Consider the following 14,882-nt stretch of genomic DNA (forward strand, 5'->3'; position numbering starts at 1 on the left):
CATCTATGACAAGGATAATCTTTTTTTTTTTAATACGAATAACTTTTTTTCTTCTGTCAGAATAATATTCATAAGATTGAGAATTGGGTCTAAACTCTTAAAAGTCCTTTTTTGGTCAAGAATTGGGTCTAAAGTCTAAACTACAAGTTTGGGCCACTAAATTGGGCCTCATACAGCTTTCTTTGAATAGCCCAACTAATTTGGGTGTTAAATGGGCCCAAATAAGCCCAACAACAACAGAGGCGCAAAAAAAAAAAAAACCGAATATGATCATTATCATGAACATTAACCGAAACATGTGGCAGAGGATAACTACCTCAGAACAACAAACTCTCTGATCAGTTAAACAGAGTTGAAGCCATGGCAACTCTGAGCTTCAACCACGCCACAGTTAGAACCCCAAAGCCCAAACACTTCACTATAAACCCATCAAAACCTGTTAGAATATCTTTAATCACTCCCTCAAACAAAAACCTCCCACTACTCCGCCATTTCCGTACATGTTCATCGGTGTCTGAGAGCTCCGTGTCGATCCAGAAGGAGAAAGAGGAGGAAGAAAAGAAGGATTTTGAAGATGAAGACGATGACCCAACTGCGGAAATGTGCTATCTTGACCCTGAAACTGACCCTGAGTCCATAACTGACTGGGAACTCGATTTCTGCTCAAGGCCCATTCTTGATGTTAGAGGGAAGAAGCTTTGGGAGCTGGTTGTGTGTGACAACTCGCTTTCTTTGCAGTACACTAAGTATTTTCCCAACAATGTCATTAATAGCATCACGCTTAAGGACGCTATTGTCACTATTTCGGAGGAGTTGGGTGTCCCTTTGCCTGAAAAAATTCGCTTCTTCAGGTACTTAATTTCGGTTTTAAGTTTGAAGTTTATGCATTCTGTGTGTTTGTACAATTGTCTCATTAGGTTTGGCAGCTGAAAATATAAATTAATAAAATAAAATATTCGTTTATCACCTAAGTTACTTTTTTGTGCCAAAAGCTGAGTTTTTTAGCTTGTGAGTAGAAGCTGAGATATGGAAATTTTGTAAAAGCAAAGAAGGGAAAAAGAAAATCACCCGTAATGTTCATAAGCAAATGTTCCCTTAGGCCTTAGCTAGTGACTTCAGCTGTCAAATTTCTTCAGCAATTAGAGGAGACTAAAATTAGATAAACAGAGCATGGCATTCTATTCTATCTAGATTTACAGGCACTTTTGTACAAGAATATTCTTTTACTTGGTGTTCATAGTATACAGTAATACTGTAATAGTATGGAATGTTGATTACTTTTGTTGTTACTTTGTAGGTCACAGATGCAGACAATTATTACAAAAGCATCCAAGGAGCTCAACATAAAAGCTACTCCAAGTAAACGGGTGTGTATGATATTTATTTTTTTAATATGGCTTTGCTAGTTTAACTGCTCAGCAGAAAACTATAGGTTTTGCCAATTTCTTTGCCTTTCCTTTAGGTACATTCAAGAACGTTCTCAAACATTCGCTGCATCATTGTGTGACTATATACTCCAATTAACTTATCAATGGGAATAAGTAGTTAGTAAAGAGTTAATGCAATTGCAATCACTTGATATCAGTTATTTACATTTGGACTTTATTAGTAGTATATAAATTTGTATTTAATCCGAAAAATTGTAAACCATTCTCAGCTAGGTCATAACTTATTACATGCTGGATTAGAAAGTTTTCCAAAGCTGCAGAAGGTTAGTTCGATTAGTACAATTTGCTTGGTAGTGAACTCAGTGCTTCAGGAAACTAATTTAAGAGTGTCTCAATGAGGTAATAAGAATTGTAAAGCAGTTTTGGAATGTTTCAAGAGTTAGCTTGTTCTTGTTGCACTAGACTAAAATATTGAGTATTAAGGATCTTCATGAATTTCATTAGATGTCTAAATTTTTCAAGATACATTATTATAATATTATCTCCTACTCCCCTGATTGGTGATTGATTATTGATTTAAGTGGTTCAAATACTCGACAAATTAGGTCTGTACATAAGTTTCCCAAATTAATGGCACCTCTTGGCTATTGTGTGTAGGGTGAAATACCTCTATTATCTGTGTGCTTAAAATGAGGAAATAGAACTTCCTGGTATATTTAGAATCTTATTTTGATAATGATTCATTGAGTTCACACATCAATTTTGTGTACTTAATGTGATTCATATGATCCCTTTCAGTGTTTGTCATTACTTCTATGGCTAGAAGAGCGCTATGAGACTGTATATATGCGGCATCCTGGATTTCAACAAGGATCCAAGCCTCTTTTGGCCCTAGATAATCCTTTCCCAACAGAACTTCCAGAGAATTTGTTTGGGGAAAGATGGGCATTTGTTCAATTACCTTACTCAGGTAAATTGGCCACAGCTCGCATGTCATTTAATTCGCAATTGCTCGACATACGATACCCTTAGGCTAGGCTGTGTTTAGTTTGTGTCTTCATTTTTAGTATCCTAAATTAAAAATAGTGAAAATAATATAATACTAAGTTTTGCTTCCATTTCATAAACAAGAAAACAGAAAATGGAAATAGAAATCAAATAGACCTTACTTTTACCTTTTAATCATCAATTTCCTTACACCAATTTGAGTTATGGATCATATCTATATTACATGGATTATATTGCTTGCATTTTACAAGGGCTTAAAGCTTTTTCTCCTTACTTTTAGAAATCTGAATTTCATGCTTTAGTATTTTGAGTTATCTTCATATGGCATACCATACCTCTCTAACTTCCAATAATCCATTCTTAAGCTGTTCGAGAGGAGGTTTCATCCTTAGAGACAAAATTTGTGTTTGGCGCTGGGCTTGATCTTGATTTATTGGGTATCGAAATTGATGACAAGACATTGATCCCTGGGCTTGCTGTTGCATCTTCTCGATCTACAGCATTAGCAGGTATATAACTGCAAATCATCATTCATTTTATCCTCCCAAAGAAAGCAGTAGAATTTTCTTCCACATCATTCTTATGAATTATGATCATTTGGTGGCACAGCTTGGATGAATGGATTGGAGATCTGTGCCGTAGAAGCAGACACTGCTCGCGCGAGCCTTATTCTTTCAGTTGGAATTTCGACTAGGTATGTATACGCCACCTATAAGAAGACTCCAGTGACAACTAGTGAAGCTGAAGCTTGGGAAGCAGCAAAGAAAGCTTGTGGGGGTCTGCATTTTCTTGCCATCCAAGAAGATTTAGATTCTGAAGATTGTATTGGTTTCTGGCTTTTGCTTGATTTGCCTCCTCCACCTGTATAATCTTACAAATAATGATTATTATGGTTGAATATTCAGTGTAACAAAACATTATTATCATAGAAATGATTAGATTTCATAAGCTTGTTCCTCATCTTATGGCAGTTCTCCCATTCTCAACCTCTGTAGATTTTACCATTTCTGTAAATAATTTAAAGCCTAAAGAATTTGAACTAACTGATGTTTCAACTTTCAAGCCTAGCATAGGTGTGCCTTACATTAGTTGGCTAATCATATTTTGATGTTGACATGGAGCTTTATGGGTTTATGTTTTTTATATTTTCAAAAGCACCACACCAAACACCTCTAACATTGGAATAAAAATAAATTGTTATTAATTAATTATATATTAACAAAGAAAATAAATTTGGTTGCTAACAATACTGAAGTCAAAATGATATTTGTTACAAGAGTATATGCATAGTGTTTTTTTTTTTTTTCTCAAAGAAAGCATGTTCATTAATAAACAAAGATGAAACTAGACTACTATGAAAAGGTGCAGACAACCTGTATATAAAATAAACCAATAGCTAGTATATAAATTCTTTAAAGCATGAACACAAGCACATTACACTATAAAATTTCAAATTCAACCATTGTTAGTGGACAATTTTGATTCTCTCTTCATTTCTCTTTGTGATCATTCATATATGTATCTTGTGTTATAATGCAGCACTTGCTTACAAAGTTGCCCACACTAAAATCTTCCACTATTGAGCAACAATAATGAATTGATGACTTAAAACCTATAAAAATGCACTCAACAATAAGAAAGAACAGTAATGACATTTAATATCAATAACACAAAATAATGCAGTACATGATTTAATGGATGAGCTTAATTAATTGAAGTTAAAACAACTTCAATCTTTTAATACTATTGTTTGTGCAGATGTGTATGCATTACAGCATTAGTCAATTGTTTGAATAAAAAAGGATCAAAAGCTCGTGGGCTTAAAATAAATGAATAAATAACACCTGAATTGGAATCTAGTGTGATAATTGTTAGTATTTTGTTTCCTCCCTCATCACCAAAACAAAAAGTAGCAAACTCCCAACAAAAGAAAATGAGGCACTATTTATTGTACCGTCCACTTTTGCCTCTAGCCATCATTGACTATTTGACCCTCATCAAAATAATGGTTCTTTTACATTCCACAATTTCCATCACATGGTTCATATTCCTACCACCGTCCACCTATTTAGCCGGTAAGCCAATACAAGTTCACACACTACATTCAAATTTCATTGTCCTAACTTCTTATGCTATTATTCCCTATATATAAAACCACCATTTGCCAACCCTTTTTCATCACATTAAGTCACCAACTTTTGTGTTATACCAATACCAATATCTCTATATATTTAAGTTTCATAAGATTATTAGCAATATCATTGATCATGGCCTCATCAAGCTATGCTTTGAGAACAATCCCTGCTTCTTCTATTAGGCCTGCTAACACATCATCAAGATCAATTTTCACAGCCCCACCTACCAAATCATCACTCTTACCATTCACTTCATCATCAAACACATCAATCACTAGAAGCCTCAAGCTTAACTCCACTTTGCCACACTCTTCCTACTTCACTTCAGTTCCTAAGAAATCATTCTCTTGCAAGAGCCAGGCTGAGTCATCTGAAGCTGCAGGTACATACATAGATCTTGTTTTTAATTTCATTTGTTTTATTTATGTCATATGATGTTTATGTTTATTGTGCACAATGTTATGTAGAGAGGGTTCAAGAACTGAGTGTTTATGAGATCAATGAACGTGACCGTGGAAGCCCCATTTACCTTAGATTGAGCCAGAAAACTGTGAATTCCCTTGGTGATCTTGTACCCTTCACTAACAAGGTAATTTATTTTTTATGATTGAATTATGTTAGTGATCAAACATCATCATATGATTATTCATATTACAATCTTTTCAATTATATTATTATGCAGTTGTATACTGGAGACCTTCAAAAGCGCATAGGCATAACAGCAGGTATCTGCATTTTGATCCAAAACAAAGCAGAGAAAGGTGGTGATCGTTATGAAGCAATATACAGTTTCTACTTTGGTGACTATGGCCACATTGCTGTTCAGGGTCCATACTTGACCTATGAAGACACATACCTTGCTGTCACAGGTGGTTCTGGAATCTTTGAAGGTGTTTCAGGGCAAGTCAAGCTTCATCAAATTATGTACCCTTTTAAGATCTTGTACACTTTCTATCTTAAGGGTATTAAGGATTTGCCAAAGGAGCTTATTGTTGAAACTGTTGAGCCTAACCCTTCTGTTCAGGCCTCTGATGCTGCTAAGAATCTTGAGTCACATGCTACAGTTCCTGGTTTTACTGACTGATTACAGTTATTGAATAATAAGTGAGGCGGCTATGATTTTTTTTTTTTTTTTGTGGTAGATTTAATAATGATTTTAGTATGTAGTTGGTGGATGGTGGTTATGATGAAAAGCTTGATCATTTGGAACTCTTTTTGATAAGAAATTGATCAGAAATGCTTTTGTTTTTAGTTAATATTTTGTTGAGGGAATTTTATATTGAAAGTTCTTCCATGTGATGTTGATAATTGTTATGTGACACTGTTGAGTTTATCTTTTGTTTATTATCATAAAGCTATGAAGAGTTGACCACAAATAAGGTTTACTTTTATGTAATTGTTAAATCATGGGTAGCTTAAAGGCTTATTTGGATGTTGACACAAATAAATAAATAAAATTAGATTATTTGGATGGAATTATAGTGATGACATTCTTAGTGGACTAGTAACTGGGTTGTGCATGCTGATGGATAAAACAACCTGTGACATGAAAATTTCCAATAATAGTCATGATATCAGGTTTCTTTTTTATGTCACATTTTGTAAAGATGTCCAGTTAGGACTTATATGGGAAATGAGACCAAACCCATTTAAGAAATTGATGCTACATTGGAAATGCACATATTTTCACATGTGAAAAAACAGATAGGCTTTAGACCAAAAAAGGGGGGGAAAGAGCTGGGCCAATATAATTCTATCTTGGGACCAAAAATTAAAAATATCAAGCTTCTGTTTATCACTTTATCTTGATAAATTATGCCTGCTGATATTTATTTTGCAATTTGCATTATTATTATCATGCATCATAAGCTGCAGTGTGCTCAACTGCTCATATGCTAGAATAACATGTTTAAGATAGAATTCATTCACTAAAAAATGCATTCTTTTATCTGAAATTTCACCCTATTGTTGGGTAAAGCAAGAGCATTTTCTCTCCTACAAAAAAATGCACCCTTCTTCCGAGATATATAGATGTCAAATATGTCAACTAACATGAATAGTAGAATATTTTAAAATTTGGTAAAATTTTTTAAGGGAGTATAGCACATGATTCCAGTACACAGGATCAGTACAATCTGTAATGTTTTCTTTCTTTTATAGGGTAGATCAAACAAAATGGTTGTACCAATCAAACATAGTAAGTGTACTGCATCTGATCTGAGACCATTCACAACAGTCAAAAACCAACATTTGATGAATCATTAATTAATAATAGTCTGTTCTATAATAAATGACAGTGATGTGTGTATTATTGTCTCATCAACTCATGGCATGGACCATTCTTTTCAGCACTGCACACTGAATCTGAAACCCCTTGTTGGCTTGACCATGTTGTCATGGGAATCAATGACACTAGTGAGGACTGAGGAGTAGTAACACCAACAACAATAATAGGCTGCTTTATGGTAAGCTTTTTTGTTCCTCTGTGTTCTGATCTGATGTATAACTCTTGAGCTTATTGTTGCCATTGATTCTCAATTCTCATCACAACATGGTCCAATCCATAAGGGAAAGATATATAATACTTTGTCATAAGTGCATGATCTACCTGATTTTGTCACCAACCCAACAATAGAATAAAAAAAAAAGCAAATGCAGCATTAAATGGTAACCTTTTTCTTTGTGCTAGTTGACTTTTGAAAGCAAATTATAGTCATTCCTCAATTTGTGTTGTTTTTCTATGCTAGGGAGATTAAAACAGGAATTGTAGTTTGTTTTTGCTGATGTAATGTTCTAGTGAATGTTCCTCTAACATTAAACTTAGCCTGTACAAAAATAGAGTTCACATTCCTCAGTTGCTTTTGAATTGGAATTGATGATTACCTGCAACATTTGAGTGCTTAATCAATTCAATGTCTTCATTTGTTTTTGGTCATACATTTCACATACAATGAATGTCAATGTCAATTCTAAGCATAAAGAATATTATGATAAAATTTCTTAACCACAGATCTCCATTGGTATATGGAAACATATATATAGTTACATACTTCTAGTTATAGCCAATGTCCAATTATTACTTCTCAATGGAGCATTTGAGTTCACTTCTTTTCTTATTTAGAAGCTGCTTTATAACTTGGAAAGCATTTAATTTCATTTCTTCTCTTAATACAAATTAAGGATCTTTGAACACCTTTTTAGTGAGTTTCTTTCTCTACAATGAATACTTTTTCTGCATCATCTAAGTTAAATCTTCTCTGTATTTCAGTTATTCAAATTCTTTTCTATAAGTAGCTTCAAATTCAAATTCAACTTTTATTCATGTTGGTCTTATTTTGAAGTTCAAGTTATTGCTTCTGCCTTGGCCCTGCTAATTGCAAATATGAAGATTATTTTGGTATATATGTATGAGGCTACTTGGGATATGTAAAGTCTCTTGAATGTGTATAGAATGCAGAATCTGATGATTATGTCTAGAGACCCTCTCTTCTTCTTTTAATTATTGTGGCAGGTGAATCTTGATTGATAGAAAAGACACAAAGGTGAACTGTGTTCAAAATAAAGTCTTATAAATTGCAATTGGATCCTTCTATTTTTTTTTCTCTGCATTAACTTGCAAAAGGAATTATATTTTGTTGAGTAATAAGGTACCTATACTATAAGTAACATTATGTGAATGCTATAATTAAGTTAAATAGTAGTATTTGGTATAATCACTGCTGATTATGATTCTGCCTAGGATGCTGTTACTTTTCAATTCTGTTGACTTGACAAATGATGACAATTATTGTCAATGGAGAATCTATGTTTGCATGCCTCTCCTTTGAAAAGATGCATCATTTCAATAATTCTATGACCAACACAAAAAGTTCACTTCATTTTCCTCATTCTAGTTCTGTTGGCTACATATTTTGTTCATGCTCCTTTTCAGAGCTAACATAGTTAATGTGTTAAGGGTATGCAATAATTTGTTCCATTGAACTATAGAGGGGTAAGAACTAAGAAGCATAATTTGGTTCATTTTGGCACCTAATTAATTTGTTATTTTTATTAGTAATTAAGTTACAGGTATTTTTTTTTTAAATTGATATAAGGATGCAAAATGAGAATATTAGTAACCCAAATTATGAGTAGAATTGGTGAATTTCTTTGGTGAATAATAGAATCAAGTAAAAAAATAGGATTATGCTACGTATACATCAAAATCAGCCACAAGTATAAAATACATGCTAGAATATAAATATATATTGAAAATAAATTAAACCACACATATATTTATATACAAATATATTAGTGGCTGATTTTAGTGTACAAATAGCATTTCTGAAAAAGAATAAAGACTCTTCCTAAATTTATAGAGAAGATGCATATTAAAAAGTACAATACACTTATTCATAGAATAAATCTACCGAATTTAAATATTATCGATTTTGGTATCCAAATGATTTTTATTTCTTACCGCAGCAAGCATGTACTAAGTCTTAAAAGTAACGGAAGACAGTGAACAATGTTCATGAATGGTTACATTGTGGCTGAAATTGGAGTAATGGATGTTCTTTCCCAAAAGAGTCCTTAATATAATTAGCAATGGATAGGAGGAAACCTTTATTGCAGTGGCAAGTGTTTAGGCATACAAAGACATGACAATTCAAAGTGGGGGACACAAGTGTTTTTCTTTTTCTTTTTATTTATTTATTTTTTTTAAGTTAAAAATGATACTCGAATCTAAAATTTCTGGATAAAAAATGAAAACTATACTATTTGAGTTATAGTTCGTTGACTTTTTTTTTTTCTTTTTTTCTTTCAACAAGTCTTTGCTATTAGTATTTTGATTTTATTATCAAAAAGCTAACTAATTTAATTCAAAAAATCTCTATAGCTAACTTTTTATTTTGATTGCTAAATTAGTCGCGAATTTCTTATTTAACTACGGATTTAGTAACTCCAAACTCCCAAAGTATGGTTTTAGTATTGGTTGCTAATTCCAATCTAACTAACTACTATTGTTTTTGTCATAAATTCAAACGGTTGTAAAAATTAATTACTGTTTGAAAACTTTTTTTGTAGTGATATTTCTTTAAATAAAGTTTAGAATAAAAAATATTAAAATTACTACTACAAAAGAGATAAATTTACATATTATCTGATCAATTTGAGTTGATCGATTAGTTAGTTTAATTGTCTGTTCAAATAAGTGTTAAAAAGTTAAATTCTATTTTATATATACAATAACTCACTAGTTAATAATAAATTTTTAAATAAAAATTAAATTTATAATAGATTATTTTTTAACTTATCAAACTAAAAAATATCATGAGAAATAAAAAATTATTTAATAGCTACTACCAAATAACTTATAGTTTAAACTTTTTCTATTTTAGTATTGTAATTATTTGAAAAACTGTAAATAAGTATGGTTTTGAAAGAATTTTTTTTCAAATTCTTAATTTAAAACTACCGAAAGAAAGAATGGAGAGATTTAGGTCTTGGGGAAACAAGCATATGGCAATTGGAAATTCGTGTGGGAGACGCAAGAATGATAGAGAAGTAGAATTGAAAAAACTTTGGAAAATAAATGAAGTAGATGGACCCCAAAAGAGTGTAAATGTAAACAAAAAGAGAAGGTCTATTTTTTTTACTGCATCTCTTAATTCGATATATTAAAGATTAGTCGTGAAGAATTAGAATTTCGCTTAAAAAATTTATTATTGATCAATAAATTATTATATACATAAAATAAAATTTAATTTATTTTTAACAATTATTTAAAGAGAAACTAATGATGGCCCCAATCCAAATCTGATGAAGGTTTCTCTTTGTTGATGTCAACAATGCATACACATCAGACAAAACTGACGGCTATGATGAGGTCCAGGCTAGTGGGACCCATGATCTCTCTTGGCTTCCATAATGTGAGGGGGGACCCATAAACACCCTTCACTCATTTTCATAGAATTAACAAGATAAGAATGTGACATCCACATGCACATGCACATATACAATCCCATTCCCTTCATATTCTTGCACACATTTACAGCCTACATTGAAAACAACTCAACACTATACAAACTCAATACCATAATCCATAATATCATCATCATCCTATTGCTATCTAGTCCTCATAATCCACTTGGACGGGAAACAACACTTGTGACAATCAGAATATAGATTCAATCCCCATTATTCAACACTAGTAGTATAAAGGAGGGAAAAACAAAAAATCTCATTCTTTTATTGTAATGTATACTATATATGTGAAACTTATAAAGATTATTAATATGGTGACTATTCCTATAAAATTGTATTCACATAAAAATAAATTTAATTAAATATATTAAATTATCTAATAGTATCTACATATTTTTTAAATATTACTTCAAGGGAATGTGATTATCTTATTATATATGCATATCATTTGTTTTTCTAATAACCACAACAATATAATTTGCCTTTTAATTAGTCATCATTAGGGTTAATAAATCATAAGAGTTTAGCATAAGCTTCAATTCATCTTTTTGTTAAAACTAACATTGCTATATAATAGTAACAATAATATTTAAAAGAAGGGAAAGTATAAGTAGCCAATAGAATATTTGTACAATGTGTACAATAGAGGTTTAGGGAGTATTAAAGATATAACTATTAGTGTTATTTTTTTCATTAGCTGAAGCTTTTGGGATGAGTGGTTAGGGGTGAGCACGGGTAGCGGGTACCCGATTACCTGTCTGAACCCGAACCGAACCAATTAAATTGGTTCTGAAACCAACGGGTAATCGGGTCCAATTCGAACCAAACCAATGACCTTTGTTAATAATTGGTTCGGGTATCGGTTCTGGAGGTGCAGAACCCGAACCAACTCGTGAACCCGATCATATATTAACTAAATAAAAAAATATATATGGTTTTTAGTGGCTTTTAGTGAGATTATTCACTATTAATATGTTTGGATTTTAATGAGTTTAGTTTTTAATGTATTTGGTGTTTAACATGTTTAGATTATTTATATTGATGTTATATGTTTATTGTACTTGTTGAATTTTTAAGATAAAATTTGGTTTTTTTATGAATTTCAAAGTCATCGGGTACCCAATTACCCGAACCGAACCAATCCGTTTTTAATCGGTTTGGTTTGATTCGGATACATACACAAAAAAATACAAATCCGAACCAAATCGAACCAATTACATTTTGATCGGTTCGGTTCTAATTTCACCTTGAACCCGAACCAAACCGACTCGTGCTCACCCGTATGAGTGGTATCATGACATGGTATTAGAACTCTAGATCCGAAAGATCAAGAGTTCGATCCTTGGTGAACCCCAAAATCAGTTTAATTGGCTCTCTAGCAGAACTCTAAAAGAAAATAAAAAATCATCCCATCAAACAGACTTAAATAATTTTATTTAATATTTATTAATTATCGCTAAAATAATTGTACAATTTTAAATATAATAAATATATAATTATAAATATTATGTGTATAAAATTAAAAATATTATGTTATATAAAATAATTTTAGTAGATATTATCTCTTTAATATTACCGTAATAGTAAATATACCAATATATAATTACTAATATATGAAGCACGGACACTTCGCTGAGTTATCGTGCTCGCGTCACCGACACTCGTCCGACACGCGTGTCTGCAGTGTCCAACCGTGTCTTAATAAAAAATAAAAAAAAAAATTTCCGGACATGCTTGGACACACCTAAATACCATCACGTTTCAGCGTGTCCAGTCTTATTCTTAACAGATATTCTTAAAATAAATTTAGATATAGTATATATTATTATTTATTAAAACAAAAAATATTTTAAATACTTGATATAATTAAAATAAGATATTAAAAATAATAAAAAAAATTAATTTATATTTTAATATCAATAAAATATCAAAATATCATTACAATTTATCTAAAAAATACTTTATATTTTATATGTATGTGTGTCTCGATGTCTCCGTATCATGTAAGATTTTAAAATTCGCGTCTCGTGTCGTGTCTCTGTACATCATAGATTACTATAGTTATAAAGTATGATATTTAAATTCAATAATGCTAAGAGACAATATTTAAAGTAGTTACTTTATATAACATAATATTTATTATTTTATACATATAATATTCATAATTATATATTTATTACATCTAAAATTATACAATTATTCTAACTATTACTAAATATTAAATAAAATAAAATTAGACTATTTAAACTGATTTTTTTATTATCTCTCAAGTATTATTAATAATTATGTAACACTATAGCAATGTGATCCTCTCTGTTTAATACACGAATAACAAATCAAAAAGTGTCATACCCAATTTCCGTTTAAGTTCAATGTAACCTAACCTAATAACCAAACTTTAATAGACATTATTATTATTATTATTTCCTTTGTGTCTGCTCTCTGCTTTCATGAGGAAGGTTCATAATTAGTTGTTATTAAACCCTGCATGTACAATAATGATTCATTTTGACTAAGAAGCTTTAGTTTCCATTATTAATAAATTAACGCCTACATATAACTCATCAAAGTTTCACAAAAAGAAGGAATAATAATAATGAGTAAAAATGAATAATAAACCATGCACTGATTCATGTGATTTCTCTTTCACGAAGAAGCATCATCATTAAAGCTAGCTTGGTATTATCACTAAATGCTCTTTTTATTATTTACCAAAAATAAGGAATCTGTTAGAATGTACAGATTTCTTCATGTCTGCTCTCTTTGATTAAGAAGGTTTTTCTTATCTTAGCCATGAATCATTATTGAAAAATGTCTCTGACATTCTAACTACTACACATTATTTTGTCACACATGCCACGTGTCTGCATTATATATAGCTTGATCAGTAATTTTGTAATGACTTTAATTAAATTCATTTGACTAATGTAACCATTAATTATATGGATTAATGTATGGATATAAGTGTTTTGCGCTTACAAGCTTTATAAGTCTGAAAAAAACGAAACCCATTAAACGCGTTGTTTATGTTACGTGCCTCTTTAATAGATTTTTAAATCAATTCAAATCAATTAACGCGTAAATATATAACTTCCATCTTTCAAAAGATTTCGTTTTTTTTTTCAAATTTCTTGCCAAATTTGTTGGATCTCCTTCTTGCTTCGTTTTTTTTTCCATGATTTTTGAAATCAAGTTTTGAAATTGTTTTGAAGATAATAGAACTTCAGAAATACACCCAAATAATTACATAAATACACCCAAACAATTACAGAAATACACCCAAACGGTTACTGAAAGGATTACAGAAATACACCCAAACGGTTACAGAAATACACCCAAAGGATTTAAAAAATACACCCGGGAGAGACAGTATATTTCTTCTTGAAATCTTTTAATGTTTTGCTGGTTAAGGATGAGGCACATGACAGAGACAATCTAGAAAAAAAATATAGAAGAACAGTAAAACAGTACCTTGAATAATGTTTCTTCATTTTTTCTGGTGATTTTTTATGGAGATTTGTATCTTTTCTTTTTGATTTCTTCTACTCTTCGCGAGGAATTGGAACGTGTCTTCATAATCATAGTTTGTTTCGAATGTCGCTTGAATATTGACAGTTTGCGTTTTGATTGAGGAAGAAGAAGAAGAGTACGGCATAATGAACGCATGCGTTGGACGCTCGATTTTAAAGAAATGGTGCGCGTTTTTTTTTTTTTGGACTTGGGCCAACTTGTATAACTTCTAAGCCAAAAAGACTTGTATGTATAGTAGGCCTCAATAAATTTACTGAATATATAATATATTTCGTGTAGTAATTAAGGCTGTAAGAAACAATTTTTCACAATAAATTGAAGTTGAAACATCTATTACTCCAAAAGCAATTTCAATTCAACATTTAATATAGTAGATAACCCATCAATCAATAATAGCATATAAAAACTTTTTTCTTAATCACATTCAGATCTTTTAAAATATTTGGATACTAGACCCCCATAATATATATTGATGTAGACAAGAATAATATTAATAAGGCACACGTCATTGTATATTTTATATATCTATGACTATGATGCAAAATATTACTTAAGATAAATAATTAAGTTGTTATATATATTTATTTCAATAAACATGTTGAAAAGAAGTGACGAAATTAACTTCTGATATGAAATATAAAATTCCCTAAATTCAAGTGGCTGGTAGATTTTTGTAATAAATCTAACACTCAATTTGGCTGCATCAAAAATGACCAAACTTCATAGATACAGAACAGAAGCAGATAAAAGTAGTAGGATTGGGCCATGCTATTCAAAACAGTGAGTTTCATTATTTTGACCCCACCAAAAGAATTCTCCCAGCTGCAATTTATGTGTTACAATAAGTTTTATT

General features: G+C 31.1%; 2 protein-coding genes across 2 annotated transcripts; both read left to right on the forward strand.

The window, feature by feature from the left end:
• Positions 1 to 278: 278 nt before the first annotated feature.
• Positions 279 to 3,356, forward strand: ATAB2 (RNA binding protein). Its single transcript, XM_016339040.3, has 5 exons — positions 279 to 851; positions 1,298 to 1,367; positions 2,187 to 2,358; positions 2,762 to 2,905; positions 3,006 to 3,356. Exons 1-5 carry the CDS (start codon positions 361 to 363, stop codon positions 3,263 to 3,265), a joined length of 1,137 nt encoding a protein of 378 aa, XP_016194526.1. The 5' UTR covers positions 279 to 360; the 3' UTR covers positions 3,266 to 3,356.
• A 1,207-nt stretch (positions 3,357 to 4,563) lies between these two features.
• LOC107635545 (allene oxide cyclase, chloroplastic) lies at positions 4,564 to 5,830 on the forward strand. The gene is made up of 3 exons (XM_016339041.3): positions 4,564 to 4,913; positions 4,999 to 5,120; positions 5,214 to 5,830. The coding sequence occupies exons 1-3, from the start codon at positions 4,664 to 4,666 to the stop codon at positions 5,613 to 5,615; spliced, it is 774 nt and encodes a 257-aa protein (XP_016194527.1). The 5' UTR covers positions 4,564 to 4,663; the 3' UTR covers positions 5,616 to 5,830.
• Positions 5,831 to 14,882: the final 9,052 nt, after the last annotated feature.

The sequence above is a fragment of the Arachis ipaensis genome, chromosome B4 (genome assembly GCF_059453495.1).
Source record: "Arachis ipaensis isolate K30076 ecotype BB chromosome B4, ASM5945349v1, whole genome shotgun sequence".
Lineage (NCBI taxonomy): Eukaryota > Viridiplantae > Streptophyta > Magnoliopsida > Fabales > Fabaceae > Arachis > Arachis ipaensis.